General features: G+C 39.0%; 2 protein-coding genes across 6 annotated transcripts in view; both read left to right on the forward strand.

Moving 5' to 3' along the window:
• Positions 1 to 23,198, forward strand: part of LOC109194440 (uncharacterized) — a 149,648-nt gene that overhangs the window by 7,623 nt on the left and 118,827 nt on the right. For 2 of the 4 annotated variants that reach the window (XR_003214888.1, XM_025900354.1), the window contains 4 exons: positions 410 to 532; positions 4,923 to 4,978; positions 5,086 to 5,442; positions 5,646 to 6,642. Coding sequence is in view for 3 of the 4 variants with exons in the window: in XM_025900354.1 (XP_025756139.1) it covers positions 513 to 532; positions 4,923 to 4,978; positions 5,086 to 5,442; positions 5,646 to 5,947 (735 nt within the window). In the remaining variant the exon portion in view is untranslated. Of the gene's footprint in view, positions 1 to 409; positions 533 to 4,922; positions 4,979 to 5,085; positions 5,443 to 5,645; positions 6,643 to 23,198 lie in introns of those variants that run through there. The other 2 variants (XM_025900355.1, XM_025900356.1) reach the window with 1 other exon arrangement.
• On the forward strand, positions 8,898 to 21,369 carry LOC100711258 (NACHT, LRR and PYD domains-containing protein 3). Of its 2 annotated transcripts, none has more exons than XM_019347729.2 (12): positions 8,898 to 9,029; positions 9,210 to 9,311; positions 10,452 to 10,481; positions 10,717 to 10,806; positions 11,092 to 11,214; positions 12,210 to 12,261; positions 12,787 to 13,006; positions 13,104 to 14,898; positions 14,991 to 15,164; positions 15,497 to 15,670; positions 19,420 to 19,466; positions 19,767 to 21,369. In XM_019347729.2, the coding sequence occupies exons 3-12, from the start codon at positions 10,474 to 10,476 to the stop codon at positions 20,309 to 20,311; spliced, it is 3,228 nt and encodes a 1,075-aa protein (XP_019203274.1). In that variant the 5' UTR covers positions 8,898 to 9,029; positions 9,210 to 9,311; positions 10,452 to 10,473; the 3' UTR covers positions 20,312 to 21,369. The 2 variants fall into 2 exon arrangements, with proteins under 2 accessions (XP_019203274.1, XP_019203275.1); XM_019347730.2 differs by having other exon boundaries at positions 9,213 to 9,311.

Raw genomic sequence — 23,198 nt, forward strand, 5'->3', positions numbered from 1 at the left:
CAGGAAAAATGTCTGTGATGACAGAAAAGGCAGGATAGAGACAGAGAAGAATATTTTAGCTTTGTTGATATGATGCAAAATGAGAACCGTTTTCCAAGTGCGCAACAGGAAGTAAATAGCAGCGCAGCTTTCAGGAAATATACCCATTGTTATAGTTACAGTTATTAGCTCGTAGTTTCTGTTGTTGTGAATTAAAGACGAGGGCTGGGGTTGTAAATAAGTATACCAAACATAATTTTTGTGACGCTTCTTAAAGGAACTTTTAAAGAACACCGATCACATGACCTGTTTAATTTTACCTCATTTATTTTCTGGTGAGAAACGCCCCCTGTTGGCTAATGCTCAACTTATCTGTGAGGTCTGATGAAATGAAAATCTATTACACTGATATTTTGTTTTTATCTTGCAGGTCAGTGAGTGTAATGCACCCGGTAAAGTCAACAGAAAAAACTTCACATGTTCTTCCACGTTCGTAGAGAGGAGCTCATGGTTCGTAGAGACAGCTGCCAGAGATGGAGAAACACAAGGACAGGTACAGATAAACTCAGCCTGAAAACATCTAAACATGTTACTGGAGTAACAAAACAACACACTTCACTCTGATGTCAACAGACAATTTTAAATCTTGTAGCTGAAAGTGTGCACAGAATAATGATCATGACTTGGATCATAGACGACCATTAACTCTTCATGTGCTGGTGAGCTGCACTGAAACTGTGGCTGGGTAGACTCTGTCAAGTGTCAAGTGTCTGTTATTGTCATTACCATGTGCAGTCGTACAGTACAGAGTGAAATGACAGCTTTTCTCCGAGACCCTGGTGCTACATATCACATATAATAGAAAAACACGGGACTACGTAAAGTGCAATGTGCAAAAAATTGCAAAGAAAACAAGACAAGACAGTGCAATGGAAATGTGCAAAGTGCTGAGTTTTGTAGACGAGTGCTTAGCAGTGACGTGTATGAAGATGTGTGTGTGTGTGTGTGTGTGTGTGTGTGTGTCAGTCCAGTCACTGATTGTTCAGGAGTCTGACGGCTTGGGGGAAGAAACTGTTCCATAGTCTGGCAGTGAGGGCCCGAATGCTCCGGTACCTCTTTCCAGATGGCAGCAGGGTGAAAAGTGTGTGTGAGGTCCTCCATAATGCTGGTGGTGTTGCAGATGAAGCGGGTGCTGAAAGTGTCCTTGGTGGAGGGAAGAGAGGCTCCAATGATCTTCTCAGCTGCTCTCACTATCCATTGTAGGATAGTGTGATCCGATATGGTGCAGTTACCACAACAGGCAGTAGTGATGCAACGGATCAAAAATCTCACGGTTGGATCACGGTTTTAAGTCACGGATCCGATCAATTTTTGGATCAGCAAAAAAAGAAAAAAAGACAAAATTTTAACATTTACTTATTAACTTATTTAAGTATTTTTTGCCTGTTAAAAACATTCAACTCAAGACCCATTCCACACAATTATATAAAAACAAATTAAGGTGCAGTATAGGGCTTTGTATCTACCACTCCTGTGATATAATGAGCGGTCACGGTCACGTAGCTTTCCGTTGACCCGGAGGTCCACCCATTTGTAGTTAGAGCAACAGAAGATGCCTGGGACAGTTCAGCCATAACTTTGAACTCTTCCTGCTCATACATGCCTGGGTACGAATTTGTCACTGAAGTGACAAAAAGTCCACACTTTTCCCCTCAATTGTTCCGTCTGTCCTGCTCACATCTCCAATGGTTGTACACGTTGTCATTAACGTGGCTTCACTCCACATCAGCCACGCCGCTTTGCTAGCTAAAACACCGGTGTCGGTTAGGGTTGTCAACCGTCCCTTAAAAAAGGGAATCGTCCCGTATTTAGAAACAAAAGTACACGTCCCGTATTGAGCTAATAAGGGACGCACTTTGTCCCGTAATACAGTGAGAATCAAAAGTAGTCTATAAATGTTAATGGAATTAACGCTTTGTTTGAAAACATAATTCCCAGCCCCTCTCCTGCTTTGTGACCAATGAGCTGACAGCACACTTATGACCATTCGAGTATGACAATTCAGATTACTGCTTATCTCATTGGTCGAGGAAAGGTCGGAGAAAATACAGGAAGACAACAGATGACCACAACACCAACAGGGAAACAAACGCCGACACTGCGGTGCAAGTCTCGGACGACAGTACACCTAAAGCTGGGCATACACTGTGCGATTTTTTCAGTCACGTTGTTCAGCTCCTGCTCAAACTGCACGATTGACTCGCAGGGGTTATAAGTTGGTAGGTCACGATGCAGGGTCTCACACTATACGGCCCGATGCTCTGATGCGACCTGAGTGCTCACACTGTGCGTCCATAAAATGAAGGTTATAACAGAAAATCTGTCGCTCGCTCTCCCTCTCTGTCTTTCACTCACACAAACTGACACGCACACCATCAACTTTGCTAAATTGCTAATGAAAAACATTGATCAGGCAGCTGTGATTGAGCAGCAATGTAAATCCAACTATTTTCACGGTTGTTGTGGTCGTGATAATTTTGTGATGCCACATCGAAAAGGCTCGGATGAGCTTTCCAAAGTTCTACAAGTTGTGCCTCCATCACTTGTGTCCAGATCACACGCTGCACAGCCGTGCTGCTCCGTCTTTTTCACCGAAGTTTACGTGTTTGTGCGTGAGCAGTGTGAGCGGCTGCGGTGACACCCTCACGAGCGATTGATGATCGGGAGCTGGTGTTAATCGCTTCTCGTTACCCCACGTATACTGCACGATGAAGGCGAAAATCGGGCCAATCACCAAATCGGTTGCACGACTCAAAAATTGGCTCAAAATGGGCCAAAAATCGCACAGTGTAAGCCCAGCATTAGACCAGCAATATTCCCCTCAGAGAAAGAAGAAAAAGGCTGCAAAAGTACTGGGAGGAATGGGAAAAGGAAAACACCTGGCTGGAAAAAGTGCACGATAACACCTATAAAGCGCACTGCACTGTGTGCCGGTGCACTTTTTCCATAGGCATGCTTCTAATGGTGGGCATATGAAGAACATGAGGGGCGTGAAAGCTCGGGGAACCCTTAACCAATTTTTTGTCCACCAGGCCACGGCAGAAGCAGATATTGTCTGTAAACACTGGTTTGTTTGTTTTTAAACCCTCTGGTTAAGGTTAATATGGGCATGTGCAGTGAATATCAGCGCTATGTGTCCAGAAGTGTGATAATATAATTTATTTTGTGTAATAAACAACTGCAAGGATAGATGATTACAACAAATAGATGACTAATACATAAAAGTAATACATAGATGAATAATGATGATGAGTTATGATGCTTAATCATGGGAACAAGCGGGTTTACAAACGGGAGCTGATTAGCATTAGAAAAGCTGAAATAATACCTCAACTGAAGCCAATTGTACTAAATGCACTAAATGTGCACAGTTACAAGAATGTTTTTCGTTCTATTGTTTTCTATTAATTTATATAATTTTAAGTTAAGCAGGACAGAGTTATTTTAAAGAAAGATTTACTTATATTCTCCAAAGTTAAGTATGACAGGCTTCTGTTTAAGAAAGAGACCTGTTTTATTGTGTTAATGTTGTTATTTTGAGCTAAAAATAAATGGCTAAATGATCATTTGTTTCCTATGTGTTCATATCACAAAGAATATGCATCTGCTTAAATCAAATTCAAGTCAAATGGTTAAAAAAATAATTTCACACACACAAAAAAAAGAGCTACAAAATTCACCACACTGGGAAGGGTGAAGACAACTGGGTTGCCCGGCCCCGGCCACAAGGTGTCCCTTATTTATTTTTCAGGGAGTTGGCAACCCTAGTGTCGGTACATAAGGACGCTGTCATAGCCTGTCAACCACGTTAATTAGCTGCGTATATACGAATGTAATTTGCGTGATTCAATTCAGGTTAGATTTTTTTTTGTGCGCAATGCAGATTTTTTGTGCCCAGAGACCGTGCCAGCAGTGCGCAATTGTGCACGTGCGCAGTTTAGAGGGAACATTGCTTGTTTTGCACAAGGGAATACGGCCTCCTGTCTGCAGCTAAACACCCCAGTAGCTTTTGTAATAGCTTTAGCCCGGTCGGATTGGGGAGCAAAGGACTGCTTAGATGCCGGAAACTCCTCTGCTCCTCCACTTGGACCTTTAGCGCTGGCCATAACTATCACTTGACAGACTGACTACGCGCACCATATACATACTTTTTTTCCTTCTTTTTCGAATCTTTGGATCACGTGCGTTCCGAACCATGGAGTGGGATCGGTTCGGATTATGGATCAGCCGTGATCCATTGCACCACTACCAGGCAGTGATGCAGCTGCTCAGGATGCTCTCAATAGTCCCTCTGTAGAAGGTGGTTAGAATGGATGATGGCAGATGGGCTTTCCTCAGCTTCCGCAGGAAGTAGACACACTGCTGGGCTTTTTTTGGTTATGGAGCTGGTGTTGGGGGATCAGGGGAGGTTCTCCACCAGGTAGTGACCAAGGAATTTGGTGCTCTTGACAACCTCCACAGAGGATCTATTGATGTTAAGTGGGCAGTGATCTCTCCGTGCTCTCCTGAAGTCAGGAGCAGGTTGTCAGCTCTACATCAGTCTGGTAGATGTTGCACCCCCTCTATGTATGCTGACTCATCGTTCTATAGTAGGATTTTGAAATTCATACCATAGGTGAGTTAAATACGTCTCTGAGATGAGTTTGAATCCCTGTGATCTTGACCTCAAGTACAGAGTCAACTTTTCTGAGATCACCTGGGATTTTCACATTTACCAGAAGTGCAGCTGCTGAGAGGCTGAGGGGTAGCCGGCAAAATGTTTTAGAAGATGAAAAAGTTCATGTGAGACAAAAATCAGCTCTGTTAATTTTTTTATATTCTTATTTAAAACATATACATGTGTGTGAAAAGGTTCTTCCTCAAATCAAATTTTATCGTTACAGGGAGAAAATGATCTGCAGGATCCTGCTGCTCATCATCCTCACCTCATGTGTCTCTGGTTAGTTTACAGCTTCACTTTATGAACTCCAAATAAAGCTCAACAACAGATTTGTTCCAGTTCTCAGTGTGTCTGCTCCTCTCTTTTCCTCTCTGTCTCCTCAACAGGATCATTTGTAGTCAATGTGACACAGACCTCCTATCAGGCAGAGGAGAACCACAACATCACACTGGAGTGGACGTTCACCACCAAACCTGACAGATCCACAAAAACTCTCAACATCCTCTGTGAACTGATAACTGATAAAGTCTCAGTCTTGTATCATGTTCTTGAAGGTGTTGAGGTGTCAGAGTCTCAGGATGCAAAGTTTTCAGGACGAGTCCAGAGTGACAAAGACGCCCTCAGAGAAGGACGAATCAGACTTCAACTGTCCAGACTCAGGATTGATGACTCGGGTCGATACAAGTGTAAAGTGAAGACAGATTATGGTTTCAGCTCTGACGACTGTCAACTCAATGTCACTGGTAAGCTGATTTAATATTAGTTAATTAATTACCTTTTTTTTTTTTTTGCAATAGCTCTCATTGTGTTGGTAAAATTGACTCGTTGGCTTCTGTGAACTGTTTGTGCTGGAATTTTCATTTATGACTCAAATACAATATGTGCATTGCAAATATCCATTTTGGACTTGAACAACTGGCAACAAATATTTCTTTGTCTTTTACAGCAGCTGCAGATGAACTCAAATCTAAGAGACCAACTTTAAAATCACAAAAAAACAATATCTTAATTGGAGCGACAGCAGTTGGAGTGACAGCAGTTGGAGTGGCAGTAGTTTTAATCATTGTGTGTACATCTCTGTATTTCATGTTGAAAAAAAAAAGAATTCACCGTAACCTCTATGCTGATGTAGAGATGTTGAGTGTCTCAGAAAAACAAACTGGGACTGACAGGATTCTCTGTGCAGGACCAACTTTGGATCAGAGCGAATCATCAGTCACACAAAGAAAAGACTCTGAGCTGCTTTAGGTACAGAAAGTGATGTGTGCTGTGTAACATGACTTATGTTAAATCGGGCTCGTATTATCCTGGGATTGAATTCACAGCTGTAATGAGTAAAGGGGGGACAGTTTTTGCCACCAAAATCCACCTGTGCTGCACACTGGTATTACTGGTGTGTGCCCGTGTCTGCGTGTGTGTCCACATATGTCTGTGCAGATGGAGGCGATACAGTTAAGCTGAAAAAGTATTCGATCGGCAAATGACGTCTAACCCAAGAGCAAGCAAAAGTCACGACAAGAAATCACAAGGCCTGGAAGTGCATCGTTGACCAAGAAGGAAACCCTACGGTACCCACGGCGACGTCTTGGCCTCGTGGACGACCGCCGTCTGCCAGCTAAGGACAAAAGAAGACGAAAGAAAGAATCATTAATGTGTCTGAAGGGAGAGTTTATTTCTTACCCTTCTGATTACTGATGGATGTTGTAGTACAGAGCGCTGCCTTTTCTAATCTTTCTGTTAAAAAAAATGTACATATTGTAAATACATATTAAGTCTATTTTTAAACTGTGTATGTTCCCAGGTTCCAAATACTGTGTCACAAATAACTATAATGAAGGGAACTGACTGAGAAACCATCATAAAGTTTTCTTTGAGACTGTATGAATAAAAGACACTAACACTAAAAAACAGATTTCAGAAAGTATTAAAACAGAGAAATGTAATGTGTGGTGTTGAGTGTCATATTTTTCCATGTTGGCCAAATGGAAAAGTTTTAAAATATATGGAAATGTATTTTAAAACAAGACAACAAAATAGTTTTTCATGTTACTAGGAATAACTTTGCATGTATGTATATTTATGTATGAGAGAAGAAAAAAATGGGTAAAAACATATTTTGGTATAAAACCATAATATTTTAAAAAAGTAGAAATTTAAAAAATGAAACGAAAAAAAGTAAATAAGGAAAAAAATTTCTGACTGTGTGCTCAGTTTGATTTAATCCAGTGAACAACACAGCAACCTTTATATAGCAAGGTTAGAGCACCACCATCTGGTCGGGGTTTGGGTTAGTGTAGCTGGAAGTAAATATTTATGTTCACCACCAAACCTGACACATTTTTCCTCCTGAGAAGCAGCATTTATGTCCTCTGTAATGGACATTTGTTTTAAGTCTATATCATTTGACTTAATTTAGTCCTCATGTACTAAATAGAGGACGTCCTCGGGTTTCCACTGATATCTTGTGTGTTTAGGTGGCATCTTTTAGCTTCAAATGAAAAGGAAATAATAAAAATAGTTCATTTTTTTCTCAGACTCAGTTTGACAAAAGAGCTGAAACCATAATCAGTGTTCATCTGACACAGGTCCAGTCCTGAGTCTGAACAGTTGAAGTCTGATTCGTCCTTCCTGAGACTCTGACACCTCAACACCTTCATGAACATGATAGGTGTTGATGTGAACGTGTTGTGTTCAATGAAACCAGATTTCTGCCCAAACAAATTGTCATGGACATAATACAGGACAGAGATTTTTTGATCAGTTATCTCTCCACAGAAGATAAAAATATAATTCCAGGATCTGTCAGGTTTGGTTGTGAGCGCCCACTCCAGTGTGATGTGTGTCATGTTTTAGTCTCTAACACAGGCAGGCCAAAAAGAACAGGGGAACAGTGGATTTAAACACCTGTTGTTGAAAACTCGAAACAGATTTTGGCACAAAATTTAGAATCCACTGTGTGATCATGTAGTTCAAAGTTCAGTCTGGAACTGAAACAACAACAAAAGTGAAACTGCAGGAACAGACATGAGATTCCACCGACCGTCTAGACAGTGATGCAAAAAACACGTGTTCAACTCGACTGCAGGATTTAACTTCAGGACTTCTCTGACAAATTTAAGGTTCCTCCTGAGTGCTGTGCACCATCTAGTGGCATCTTTGAATATTGCAACGGTGTAAGGAGTGCAGTGAAAGTAGCACTGAATCAGTTTTTAACAAAAAATGGAAATATAAAAAAAAAAATAAGGGTTGCTGATGTCTCATGACTCATTTCCATAATGAACTATTCTGACTCTTAATCCCTAACTTATTTATTCTTTGAATTTGTTTTTACTTTATTTGGCCAGGTTTGTGCACACAGACACACACAAACACACGGACAGTGAGCCCACAATAAATAAGAAAAATCAAGTTACAGAAAGCAAATAAAAAGACTCGTTTACACCAAAGAGTGGGGCTGTTACTGAGATGGTGAGCTCAGGTAGAGTGAAAGAGAACAACAGCTCTGTTCTTGTAATCACTGTTAAAATGTTTACTGGAAAAAGCTCCTTCATCGAAACACCTGACAACAGACTCTGATATGAAGAAAAGGAAACTTTGTAGCTGCTCCATCCACCACTGTTTGTTTAACACAGATAAAAATCTGCAGATGAACTTTTAACTTAACCTACTACATGTTTACTTTGCAGGCATATTTTACACAGAAGTGATGTCTGCAGCAAACTGGGGTGAGTCTAACAGGGTGCATGGGGGGAACTAGACTGTATTCATTTCAAGGGTTTCGTGACATTTTCCACATTGAAAGTGACACAATATGAAACTGCAGTAATATTCAAAACCATAAAAGCAAAATCTTTTTCACAAGTCAATAAAAACGGGCCAATAAAACTCTGAGCCAATGACCTCAGGTTGGACAGTGAATTATTATTAATATTAATACATTTTCCAGTTAACCTCCATTAAAATTTCTAAGTGTGCCAAAGAGACACATAAGTATGAGCTCATATTAGTTCCTATTACAGAGGATTATATTTTTGTTTCAAGGTCAACACAGACACACAATTATTATTTTTTACTCCTGTTTTACTGCTGTCTTCAAACATTACTCATAAAACCAAACCCAATAATAACTGTGTATTTCTTTGAAGTTGCTGAAAACTGAACTGAAGCTGTAGTGAACACAAACAGAGGAACAAACTGGCTGATGTAACCTGATCCAGGCAGCCGGGCGTGGCAGCTGTGTTTGCATATGAAGATACACACCGAGTGCATCCTGTGTCCTGTAAGGGCTGATGAAACAGGCACAGAGTGACAGAAGGACACACGGCTAGACGTATGTATTTTATCTTTCATTTATTTTTACTGTAATTCTGTGTCTTCTATCCTTCTACAAATAAATTATTAGCCATTCAGCTATCTGGTGAATGTGGTTAAATATTTCAGTCAGTGCACATCATCATGTGAAGCTAAGACCGAAACAGCTGATTATATGGGATAATGTTGTCCTTTAAAGCAGGGCTCCTGACCACAAAACCTTTGAGAACCTCTTTTCTGGACTGAGGAGGCTGAAGGTTTCCCACTGCAGGCAGAACAGACTCTGTTGAAAAGACTAAAGGTGAGACATGAACCATTAATTTGTTTTTTTTTTCTGTTTTCAGACAATCAGATGATGGTTTTATGTGCTCTGACATGACCGTTAATGCCTCTGGGTGATGAGCTCTCTGTGTAGTTTATCATGTTTCTGATTCGAGGGCTGGATCATTTCTGACTTTGTCAGGACGCAGAGCCCAACAGTTCTTAACATAATTATTATTCAATTAAAATGTTTTACGCCATTTAGTAACTACATAATTTATGTTTAGTTGTTCAAACCCTTTACTTGATAGATGAAATTCAGTAGCCAGGGGCAGGAAATTCAGTAAAACATCAGAACAAGGCAGTGTTTAACCAGTTTAACCAGTTTAACCAGTCTAACAGTGTAGGCGTGTCATCAGTACAGTGAGCACCTGTATTCAAAACAATAACATATAAGAGAAAAACAAGGAAGTGAGCTACAGAATAAAACACACTGATGGTGGACATTTGGTGAGCTTTGAATTATTTTCATTTTCTTTGTTTTTAAAAAAAAAAAAAAATTAAAATGTTTTTATTATTGTATTATTTTAAGATGTTTCTTTAAATCCTGCAGTGGTTACACACAGTCTAAGAATGAAAGAAAAGCTGAGACAGCTGAAGAAGAGCATGGTTTCTAAAATGTGTGTTATGTGATCTACGATATGTAGCAGGAAAATACTTTTACTTAAATACAAACTCAAACTCCTGAAGCATAAAGTGGTGAAAGTAAGACAAGACCTTAGTAGAGATAGAACCGAATCAGATCTTATACCAGTGCAGACAGCAAAGAGCTGCAGACAGACAGTGTTCAGGAAGATGATGAATCCGTGAATCTTTGATCTGATTTATATCATGTAAGTTTTTTATGTTTTTTTTTTATTATTTGTTTTCTATTTAATCTCCTCTTTAAAAAGTTTAATCATCACAATGATTGTTTGTTGACTCTTTGATTGCCAGAAAAAAAACTCACTTTGTTTCAAATTTTTTTTAACAAACGATAAAATAAAATAAAATAAAATAAAATAAAATATAAAACTGTTATTATAATTAAACAGGTCACCACCTTGTCGCTATCAAATATCTCAATCAACAGAAAAGAAAATAAAATCTGTGTTTTATTCTCACTTTTCTCTTCCATCAGGTGACTGCAGGTTTTTACCACCATGGAAAGGTATCACACTCAAAACCTCACATTATCTTCTTGATGCATGCTTTATCGCATTATCTTCACTGCTAAAAGAACAAAAACAGAAATGATTTCATACATGCAACTCTCAACAAAAAATCTGCTCTCTGTTTTTGTTAATTCAATTTAACCCTGCAAAGTTTTTCCAGCATATGTTCCACCTGGAGATTAAAAAATTGCATATGTATAGCCCTGTCTGATTCTTTTCCTCACTGCTCAGACCAGACTCTCCTGAGCCTGAGACCGGACGCAGATCTCCACAGAAAGACCGTCCTGACTTTAAAAGCAGGAAACTGACTCCTGATGAGAGGTAAGAGTTAACAAAATGTTAAACGTATCTTAACTCCATGAGTAAACAGTGAGAAGGTTTGTTTTAGTCATTTATTATTTATTTTTTTTAGCTTTGTTCACAAAAAGAAGAAAAGACAGCAGGATAAACAAACAGACTAAAGAGTACATTGTGAAGAGTGTCATACTTTTTAGCCTTACTGTAATATTATCACTGTGACTATCTCCAAGTTTATTCAGTACTTTTTGTGTCTGAAGGCTAAAAATGTAATTTCTCTGTCTGATGGTCTTTTTCTCTGTTCACCAGGATCACTGAGACACCAGATGCCCCTGAACCTGAACCTGGACCCAGCTGTGTGTCTTTGAAGAGTGATCAGTCAAAGGATGGCATGATCTACTTTAAAGGAACTAAATCTGCTTCTGCTGAGAAGTAAGACATTTCACATTTACCTTACAGCTGTGCGGTACATCTGGCCTCAGTCCTGAGATTAAAGAGATTAAAGAGGCTGCTTCTTTAAAAGAAAAATAAATCTATTTTAACAGTCCTGCATTCCCTGCACTGGGCATCACACTGATTAATGTATGTGGTAATCAGCAGGAATGTGTCATCAGTCAGTTTGACTATTTATTTGGTAAATAAGAGTTTCAGTCTGATGCCAGTTTTCCGTAGGAAAGTGAAATAATCTGCAGCTGTCTGTGTGCTGCTGGCTGTCACAGTATGAGCTGCTGGATTTCTCGAAATATTAAATGATTCTCATAATTCATAGTGACACACCATCACCATGACAATCATCAACAAGACTGATAAAGACCACAGCAAATCTTTTTTTTAACCTTAATATTGACATTACTTTTTTCACCAGTGGTTCTTTTTTATATGACCTGCATTAAATAACAAGACAAAATGGATTATAAGGTAGTAAGATGATAATTTTTGTAGTTCAGCATCTGGACACTGAACACCACAGATGTAGCCGAGTGTAGGCTGATTCAAAGTGTCATCATATGATTTGTTTATGTGTATTATAAGTTTTTTTACTCGGAAAAAAACTTCAGCTGCTGCTGTAAGATTCTCTCACTTGCTGCTGGTATTTTTAAAGACACAAATGTCAAATTTAAAATGAAACACTTCAACACATCTACACGAATCTGACTTTTTTTAATGTGATGATCCAATGTGCAGCAAATATGCATAATATGGTCATTACAAGAACACTGGTACAGAACCATCACTGACCTGTTAGTTTTGGACTAGTGGAGTCCAAAAAACGAATAAATAGATAAGTCTATAAATTGACACAATAGGTTTGTTACAGCACAGTAGCGTTTGTTTTAATCAGGATGATCATCTGACAGTAGAAGAAGAAATCTTTGGCTTGTATTTATGTGCAAAATGGTTCTAATGTCTTCATGATGTCTCCACAGAGCTGATCAGGAGAGTCTGCAGCATCAAACTGATCTGGACTCAGTATTTAAGGTTTGTACATGTACACCAACCTCTGTTTGTAATTATGTTGCACAGTCCAATATTCATCATAAAATAATGGCAAAATATCAGAAATAATTCAACAGTGAATTAATTTTTTTACTTTATTTTTATTTATAAAACACTTTTCAAAACAAAGTTTCAGCATAACTTTATAACACAGCCTGAAAATAAGGTGCAAGTACCCTGTACTTACGTGGAATCTGCAGGAAACTACAAGGTACATAAGATGTAAGATGGAAAAATTTACCATGAAATAACCCAGTACTTAAAATTATTTAATTTAATTTATGTTATTATTTTATTGTTTCCTGTACAAAACTTGACTTCTAACTAAAATAATTATTTTAATTGGGTTTTTTAATTATATATTTTTTCATTGTTTCCTGTAAAATTAACGTAAGCACAGGGTATTTTTGTTAAATTGAAAACACACACAAAACAAATCTGTGAAAAATGATTTTTACAATGAAGATCTGATTTTCGTTAATTCAGGTTGTGTCATTTATTTTCCAGATGCTGGAGGAAAACATTATCACGTTTGTGAAGAACGAGCTAAAGAAGATGCAGAATGATCTGAATCCAGATTATTCAGAGTGTCAGAGGGATGAAGAGGAGGTGTTGGACAGTGAGGAAGAGAAGCAGAGAAGGAGCAGCAGAGAGGCATTTCTGAAACTTGCAGTTAACTTCCTGAGAATAATGAAACAGGAGGAGCTGGCTGACTGTCTGCAGAGCAGTGAGAGGATTTCTCTTCATAAATTCAGTCTTTACAGCAATGAAATTGTCATATTTTCTATAATCATAACACTCATGTTTCTGGTGCTTTCCTGTAGAAAATCCTGATCCACTTTGTGAGAAAACATTTAAATGTAACCTAAAGAAGAAGTTCCAGAGTGTCTCTGAGGGGATCGCTAAACCAGGAACCCGAATCACTCTAAATGAGATCTACACAGAGCTCTGCATCACAGAGGGAGGGACCGGAGAGGTCAACACTGAACATGAGGTCAGACAGATTGAAATGTTTTCCTGGAAACCAAACAGACCAGAAACATCAATCAGGTGTGAAGACATCTTTAAAGCTTTGACTGAAAGAGACAAACCAATCAGAACAGTCCTGACCAAAGGAGTGGCTGGCATCGGGAAAACACTCCTGACACAAAAGTTCACTTTGGACTGGGCTGAAGACAAGATCAACCAGGACACCCAGTTCATTTTTCCATTCCTATTCAGAGAGCTGAATTTACTGAAGGATAAAAAGTTCAGCTTAGTGGGATTTATTCATCACTTCTTCACTGAAATCAAAGAAGCAGGAATCTGTAACTTTAAAAAGTTCAAAGTTGTGTTCATCTTTGATGGTCTGGATGAGTGTCGACTTCCTCTGAACTTCCACATCACTGAGATCCTCACTGATGTTACAGAGTCCACATCAGTGGATGTGCTGCTGACAAACCTCATCAGGGGAAAGTTGCTTCCTTCTGCTCACATCTGGATAACCACACGACCTGCAGCAGCCAATCAGATCCCTGCTGAGTATATAGACATGGTTACAGAGGTCAGAGGGTTCACTGACCCAAAGAAGGAAGAGTACTTCAGGAAGAGACTCAGAGACAAGGAAGAGGCCAACACCATAATCTCTCACATCAAGACATCACGAAGCCTCCACATCATGTGTCACATCCCAATCTTCTGCTGGATCACTGCTACAGTTCTAGAGAGTTTGTTAAAAACCAAACAGGATGGAGGAAAGCTGCCCAAGACACTGACTGAGATGTACATTCACTTCCTGGTGGTTCAGACCAAACTGAAGAACATCAAGTATGATGGAGGAGCTGAGACAGATCCTCTCTGGAGTCCTGAGAGCAGGAAGATGGTTGAAGCACTGGGGAAACTGGCGTTTGATCAGCTGCAGAAAAAAAAACGTATCTTCTATGAATCAGACCTGACAGAGTGTGGCATTAATGTCAGAGATGCCTCAGTGTACTCAAGAGTGTTCACACAGGTCTTTAAAGAGGAGAGAGGGCTGTACCAAGAGAAGGTGTTCTGCTTTGTCCATTTGAGCATTCAGGAGTTTTTAGCTGCTCTTCATGTCAATCTGACATTCACCAACTCTGGTATCAACGTGCTGGAAGAAGAAGAAACAGCCTCAGTGCAGACTGACGAGTCTTCAGTAAGACAGTTCTACCAGAGTGCTGTGGACAAGGCCTTACAGAGTCCAAATGGACATCTGGACTTGTTTCTTCGCTTCCTCCTTGGTCTTTCGATGCCATCCAATCAGGATCTCCTACAAGGCCTCCACACACAAACAGGAAACAGTTTACAGATACATCAGGAAACAGTTCAGTATGTTAAAAAAAAGATGAATGGCGCTCTCTCTCCAGAGAAAAGCATCAATCTGCTCCACTGTCTGAATGAACTGAATGATGACTCTATAGTGAAGGAGGTCCAGCATCACCTGAGTTCAGGACAACTGTCTAAAGTTAATCTCTCTCCTGCTCAGTGGTCAGCTCTGGTCTTCATTTTACTGTCATCAGAAACAGGTCAGGATGTGTTTGACTTGAGGAAATACTCAGCTTCAGAAGAGGCTCTTCTGCAGCTGCTGCCAGTAGTCAAAGCCTGTAAGAAAGCCCAGTAAGTATCCAGTTTAATCCTGGCAAGAGATTGCTTTAAAGTATTTATTTGAAAAGGTTGCAAAGTTCACTGATATACTGATATGTTTCTAGGTTAAGCGGCTGTAACCTCACAGAGAGAAGCTGTGAAGCTCTTTCCTCAATTTTAAGTTCCCAGTCCTCCAGACTGAGAGAGCTGGACATGAGTAACAACAACCTCCAGGACTCAGGAGTGAAGCTGCTTTGTGTTGGACTCGGGAGTCCTCACTGTATGCTGGAAACTCTCAGGTTAGCTGATGCTTTGTATCAGGAGATTTGGATATTTCACAACAACTGTCATTATTTTATAGATTTAAGATGTTGTTTCTGTTCTGGTGTAAGCTCTGAAAGAGAACAGTAGAAGAGAAAGACACACACACACAAAAACACAACTTTCTTCATGTCTGTCCATCATAGTACAAAATAAAATGTAATAATATCTTTTCAATGTTTTTAAAGTCCTTAAAACCCTTTTTTTTAAACAACGAACTGAAATCAGAATCTGTTCATTCGACTGCATGTGCATCATCAAATTCAGAGCAGTTCCTTACAATGATGTGACATGTTGTATGTGTTTGCAGGCTGTCAGGCTGTCAGGTCACAGGAACCGGCTTCACGTCTCTGGCCACAGCTCTGCGCTCCAATCCCTCCTATTTGAAAGAGCTGGACTTGAGCTTTAATCACCCAGCAGACTCAGGAATGAAGCTTTTGTCTGCTCTAAAGGAGGATCCACATGTGAAACTGGACATACTCTGGTAGGAAAACAGGAAATAAAGCTGAAAATATATTTTTTCTCCAACATTTTGTAAGGAAGAGCAGATATTTACTTGAAGTCATTTAAGAGTTTAATGTAACCACTGACCTGATGTCCCGTAATATAGTCTGTATGTCCTGTCAAATGGGCAACTGTGTGGGTGAATGACTCAGAACCAATCACAGTTAAAAGCTCACCTGTGAGTCAAAATTACAAAATCAATCATCTCTAACATTTTCTTGTCTTGCTGGTCAAAGGGGGTGCTCAAGCATATTCCAGCTGTCACAGTCTTTGCCAAGCAGTTGCATACTGTGATATCATTCACAATAAGTGGTCATCTTGTTGATTTTCTTTAGCTCAGTGGGTGAACAGGCAACCATATGCCGTATGGCCGGAGAGCAGTAGGCCTGGGTTCAAGCCGCCTTTTGCTGCATGTCTTTTCCTCTTTCTCTCACCACTTTCCTGCCTATCTACAATATATCTATACAATTATGGACAAAAAAGTAAACTAAGTGATAACCTTAACTCTAAGTTTACCTTAACCTTTAATTCAAGACAGAGGCAAAACTGACTTTTTTCAAATTAGTTTTTGCTCTGTATCAGATCGATTATTTTCTTTGTTTCCAGACTGCCAAGATTTGAGAGAATAATTGAATAAAAACAAATAAACAAAGCTGGGATCATGATGAGTTAGGCCTCAAAAAGTGTTTAAAGTCAAATGAAATAGGCACCCACAACCTTATGACTGCATGACCTTGCACCCTCATTAAGGTTGACAATTGAGATTGTGCATTTCAATAAAAGATTGAGGTATTTACCCCAATCACACCCCATCAGGATTCATCATCATTGCCCACGAGTGTTGCCTCTCTCATTGTGTGTAAAGGTTGGCTGTGTGGCAAGATTAGTTAGACCCAAAATGTAGGACATGGGAAACAAGGTGATTAAAAGGCAGCTTTATTGCTGAGCTTAACAAAATACAAATTAAAGTTGCTCAGGAAATACAGAAATACACAAGGAGGAATACACAGCTTGAGGGAGAATGTAACAAACAGCTTGGGACCCTTGATACTGTTGTTTGAAACTGTGTCAATCGTCTGAAGTTCAGTTGTTTTACTACACCGCTTTAAAGTGTGGCTCACAACACCAACATCACATGACCATAGTGTTATAGGCCTTCTATGGGGTCTATTTTATACAGAAAAGTAGAGATAAGTTGCGCAGGCTCATCCTTGTCTCAGAATCACAGAATTTTATACCATTATTTTCTGTTCATTTATACACAAAAAACATCACATTCAATCAGGTTCACGTGTTAAACCCACTTGGTCGTATTGTTTTTTCCACAAGTATAAATCTACAAAATAATGATCTTATATCAGTCTCCTTATTTACAATAAATCTGTAACTAAATCCTGCTGCTGTCCAGCTTCAACAATATGTCTGTGCAGTAATATTAACACTGCAAATAACCTGCTTATTATTACTGTTATAAACTCTTTATACCTTAAGAGATTAAACAATATATTTGCAAACAATAAACAAACATATTCGGTAGTTGCCCAAAAGTCAATATAAACCAGTCTATTTACATTTAGCAATACATGAGTAAGAACGAGGTTATGTTGAAATCATCAACTTTAAAACTTCTAATAACGTCAGGTTAAAAGTATATCTCGGAGCTACATGTGCTACAAAATAAAACATATGTAGTAAGATCCACCACCTCTTTACACTACAAGTGTTCTATGAAAACACACTTTTTTACAACAGTTGTGGCCTTTAAACCAAGACAGAAAAAGGTTTCTTGCTCTTATATGTGCATCACAGTTAGTTAACTCAAACTACTAACCTGTTTTCATACAGAAAAGTAGAGACAGGAGACATGAGTTGTGTTCATTCTGCAGGCTCTTCCTCAACTGAGGTAAGGGAGCGTTGCAATGGCCTGTCGCACTTACAGCTACTCGCCTTTTGTGGCGATGCCACGCAATTACATCTTCATAACCTCAACTGAAAAGTGCAATACCGCAATGAAACAAAGGCTTCCAGCAGATTACAACTGTGACCATACACTTGTAGGTGTCACAATAGCTAAGTGAGGTTTTGATGTGTTTAACCCTGACAAGTTCTGATAAGTGCCTTTGTCATAGTTCTTGGTCTGCGATGCAGGGTTTTGAGATTATTTTGGGATTGTTGACACTTTGCTTTATTAAGATGATTTAGGTTTGGGTTTTAGTTTTCCCAATGTCTTTGAGTTCATTCATGTGTCCCCCAGTCATGTCTTTGTGTTTCATTTGCTTTTCTTTTCCTGTTTTCCCCTCCGTGTGTTTCTTTCCATGTCTCCTCTGTCTGCCATGTCCATCCAAGTGTCTTTTCCTCAGCCGTTATGTCTCTTTGCCTGACCTGTGTCCCTCCCTCTTCCCCTCTCTGTCTCTCGCTCTCTCCCTCCAGGCCTCATCTCCCTTAGTTGTTCCCATGTTTCTTTCCTTGTGTTCCATCCTTTCTACCCAATCTGTCATGTCCATCCCTGTCTGTTTTCTCTGCCGGCCCCTTTGTCAAGCCTATGTCTCTTAGTCTGTGTCTCAGTGTGTTTCCTGTTTTATTTTGACAATCTCAAGTCCTGTGTTCAGTGTGTGCAGTTCTGCTTCCTCCTGTCAGATCACACCTAGTTCGTTCCTGCTTTGTTCCCCATGTTTTTCACTAGAACAAGTGGGCTGGTTTCTGTTATTGTGCAAATGTCCTGTTTATAAGGTTGGTGAAACCTGCAGTCAGCTGAGACTGAAGAAGTCACATGAATTGGTGACAAATGTTTCTCCCACTGAAAATGCAACGTTCAGATAAACAGAATCAAAGTTTTGATATTATGTAACCCTTTTGTTTCATTTTCCCTTTATTACCAGATGTATTGCCTTACACGCCAAAGTTTTGGGTCAGATTGTCTTCCCAGACTTACTCTCAGTCTGGAGCCCCAAAAGGTTGATTCTGTTCATCTGGACGTAGCATTTTCAGTGGGAGAAACGTTTTGTCACTCATCCAAGTGACTTCTTTAATCTGAGCTGACTGCAGGTTTTCCGTCCCCAACATTATAAACAGTTCAATGCATAATGACTGAAACTAGCACATCTGAACAATAGGCTGTGAGGGGTTTCCCACTGAAAATGTTACATCCAGATGAACAGAATCAACCTTTTAGGATTTACTTACCTTGATGATTGAGCACGCATCAAGACATCTCAGTCTGGAGCTTACGCATACCATTACACCAATAAATGCAGAACCACTGTAATCTTTGGAACAGAATTTTGACTTTCCTAGTGTAAAGAAAAAAAAGTGAAGCAAGTAGTTGTTGTTTATCCAGAGCAGATATAGTCATGTGACAAAATTAAGAATTCTTCTTAAAAGTATTCCTCTTAAGTTATTCAATTCCTGCTCATTGCTAAGCGGATGCTACAAGTGTGAACTGTTTTACACGGTGTCATTTATAGAGGATTTTGGCTTTTTATTTACATCTCTAAATACTTTCAATTTCCTCAGGTTGTATTTAGGTCATTTAAGAACCTTGTACAGACCAGATGTTTTTTTTTTGTTTGTTTTTTATTTACTTTGATATATAAAACCATAGAACTGAAAGTGCATTATCATTTTCATTTTATTATGGGATAAAATGAAACAAGATTATTTCTCTAGAAAAGTTTAATCAGACAATATAAAGGCATGTTTTCACACTAAAAGATAAAGTTCTCCTTTCAGTGTGGAGCCTCGAGGAGTACAGTGGATGAGACCAGGTCTAAGGAAATGTAAGTATTTTTGATGTATAAGTTTTCCTACAAAATTTACACCATGTTGTACTGTATTCACATTTTTTTACACTTTAGTTGTACCTCTGCCAAATATATTTTATCACGAATTTTACAAAAAAGTTCCATAGGTTCTTACTTACTAACTAAAAACCAATTTCTGATGGTAACACACTCTTAAAAAAAATCAAAAACTTTTGCATACCGGATCTTCTTCATAAATTAACATGAAAACCATGCAAATCTAGTTAAACGTGTTTATGAGAGACCATTTGCACTGTGTCTCACTGTCCCCTTTAGATTTCCATGACCTGACGCTGGATCCAAACACAGCACACAGGAACCTCAAACTGTCTGACAACAACAAGAAGGTCACACATGTGAAAGAAGACCAGCTGTACCCTGATCATGATCTTAGGTTTGATCACTGGCCTCAGCTGCTGTGTACCAACTGTCTGACTGGTCGCTGTTACTGGGAGGTCGAGTGGAGAGGAGAGGTTCATATCAGTGTAGCCAGTGTAGGAATTGGACGGAAAGGAGACGGCGATGACAGCAGGCTTGGAAGGACTGATCAGTCCTGGAGTCTCTACTGCAGTGATGATGATGGTTACTTTGGAAATTCCAATTACACATCAATAGTGATCGCTGTCCCCTCCTCGATTGTCTCTCACAAATTAGCAGTGTATGTGGACTACCCTGCAGGCACTGTGTCCTTTTACAGTGTCCTCTCTGACACACTGATCCACCTGCACACCTTCAACACCAAATTCACTGAAGCACTATATGCTGGGTTTCAGTTAAGGTCACCTGGCTCCAGTGTCTCTCTCTGTGACGACTCAGAGTAGTGAACTTACTGCGACAAGACATATTCTCACATTAGTGTGGAGCACCCATAATTTAGTAATACATGTACAATGACAATAAAGAGCTATTCTATTCTATTGAGCTTCATTTTTGTACCAAAAATGCTTCTAGATAAATGTTGACTTTGTGTTTTGTTTATTTATTTTTTAAACTTTTATCTACTGAAACTACTTGATCTGTTAAAGGTTAAGTTTATCTTTGGGATGGCGAGTGAAATGCATCTCTGGATCCTGCAGTATGGTGATGCCTGAGCAACTAGGAGTTTTTTGTGTAGTTTAGTTTTTTTAATAATAGGCAGTGAAATCTCAGAGCATTCTCATTCCCAACACATAACATACCACCAATTTGTCACAGCCCGAGGCAACTCATAGTAATCCGAAAGGTACTCTTCTGGATTCTCAATTGAATTAAATAGAATGCCGCTTGCGGCAGTAACATATGCTTAGAGCAGAGGCTCCAGCCGTTCATTCCAGCCCTAATCCTTGTGTTTTCCAAAGTGATTCATCAGAATGTAAAACACATTTACATGTATAGATTCATTCCAAATGGCTCTCAAGCTTCTGAACACACAACATACCAATGATTTGTCACATAGCATTGGTATGTTACGTGTTGGGATGACAACGTGCTGGAAATCTCTAGTGTAAATGCACACTTCATGTGTCAATTTGTATTTTATACTTTATTTTATCGCAAGAATAAAATCTGTGACACAAACTGTTTGTATTTGTCTGTTGTATCTGTGAACATGCAAACTGATATTTAAAAAAAGAAAAGAAGAAAATCGAACTATTCCTTATTTATTTTTTTACGGTTCAGTTGGGAGCAGCCCTCAGCCTGGAAATGCTTGTTATTATACTTAATACCTTTAGAGTACATTTTGTAACCTTTAACCAAAAAGTAAAATTATGGAGGATATGTTCACATGATGGCCTTGATTTACCAACAATAAACTTTTAATTTATCTAAATAAAGCAAACCCTCACATATACATGGGAATGGAAAACTAGAAAACTGGCTGTCAGTTTAATAAAAAAAACCCCCAAAAAACAGAGAGAAGCTACTTGTTCCTCTGTTGCCAGAAGAGGTCACTACAGTGGGACAGTGGCAGGCTCCACATGTTTGATTTTGCTGAGTTTTACACTTGATGCCGTCCTGGACCTAAAATCAAAACCAGTTATGCACTAATGGTAAATGGACTGATTTTTACATAGCGCTTTTCTCAGTGTCAGTCTCACTGTTATTGAATAAACATGTGTTTTCCTTTTCATATTCATTAGATATTTTTGCAGGAAGTCAGGAGGCCTGTTGGTGTTTAAATTTTGCAGCCATGTTATTGTGATGTTGCTCTTTTGCTCGGGTGTTTTTTTTTCAGAAGCCCGGGGTCTTTTGGAGTCTAGTTTTTTTCATAGTTAGATGCCTGACTGACAACTGTATAAAGCAAAAACTGCACAATATATTTGAAGGACATAGCGCACACTGTGGGAATTTACGACTGTGCGTAAATTCCCCCTAATTTTTTGTATGATCCGAGCTCAGGCACTAAGCGACTGAGCACAGTAGTGACGGGATTTCCGTCTCTTTTTAGAGAACCAGCTCTTTCGGCTCAGCTCACTAAAAAGAGCCGGCTCTTTCGGCTCCCAACTGGCTCTTCAGGTTGTTTTGTTGCTTTGATTAATTTATTATTAACAACAATATAAAATTATGCACAAAAGGAATTACTAATGTAAAAAAAACCCTGTGGATCACAGCTGTTTGTTTTAACATAACTGATCACCGGGCACTGATTAATCATGATGATGATGATGTCAAAATAGTATGTTTTAAAATAAAACAAACTGTTCACCTCAAGTTCATGTCTTCAGTTTCATTTCTCAGGAGTTAAAATGTAAAATTTACAGTTAAACACAACACTGGAGATTTCCAACTGCTGTGTTTGTCTTCATTTCAAAAGAGTGTCCCCTCTTGGCAGGGCCACAAACAACAACAACATACTTAAACCAGAAACAACCAGTACAAACACATGAACAGTTGGTCACAGACCTTGACATGATTTAAAATTAATAAAATCAAGTTTTCAAAATTAGAGTAAAATATAAATGATTAATAAGCTTCGAATAAATTGTGAGTAAAAATGAAAATTAGATGATTTCCAGAAATTCTGAAATTATTTGATAAAACATCCAAAGCTTTCAAATTACATGAAAACATTTCCGACTGCTTCTTATGACAAAATTTAACATCACATTGATTTAATATAGCTGGACTGATGACACTAAAGACATTCTGCAGTTTGTTTTTCACTTGCAGTGGAGACGAGAAGCAAACTTGTCTTTCTGACACTCAGTGAGTCATTTTTATACTGACACATAGGAATGAACCACATACATCTACAGGTTGGACAGTTTGGTCGATCTGAGAAAAGATGGTGTGTGCAGCAGGCAGTAACAGCATTGGGTGCCTGCTTACTAGTGATGGGCAAAGCGAGGCTTCATGAAACACTGAAGCATTTGAAGCATTTGTGCAGAAATTTTATTGAAGTGTCTGAAACCTTCTCCACCGTGACACCTGCTGGCCAATCTGGCTATGACTTGATGAAACTGGTACAAAGAAAAAGACACAACTGCAAACAAAACTATGTTTTACACCTGACTGTCAGTAATCATGATCATCGCATGTTTTGGAGAAATTCTCACACAAACAAGGAAAGAAAAACACTGAGACTGTTAAAGACAACAAGCTGTGACTGCAATGATTTTTCCTCTGTTAACATTCGTGTTGCTCACAATAAATCAGTTGATAAAGTAAAACATACAGAGAAGAGACCGCTCTTACTACACACATTTTTGGCTGATTTGGGGCTCAGTC

This window comes from Oreochromis niloticus, linkage group LG18, assembly GCF_001858045.2.
Source record: "Oreochromis niloticus isolate F11D_XX linkage group LG18, O_niloticus_UMD_NMBU, whole genome shotgun sequence".
Classification (NCBI taxonomy): Eukaryota; Metazoa; Chordata; class Actinopteri; order Cichliformes; family Cichlidae; genus Oreochromis; species Oreochromis niloticus.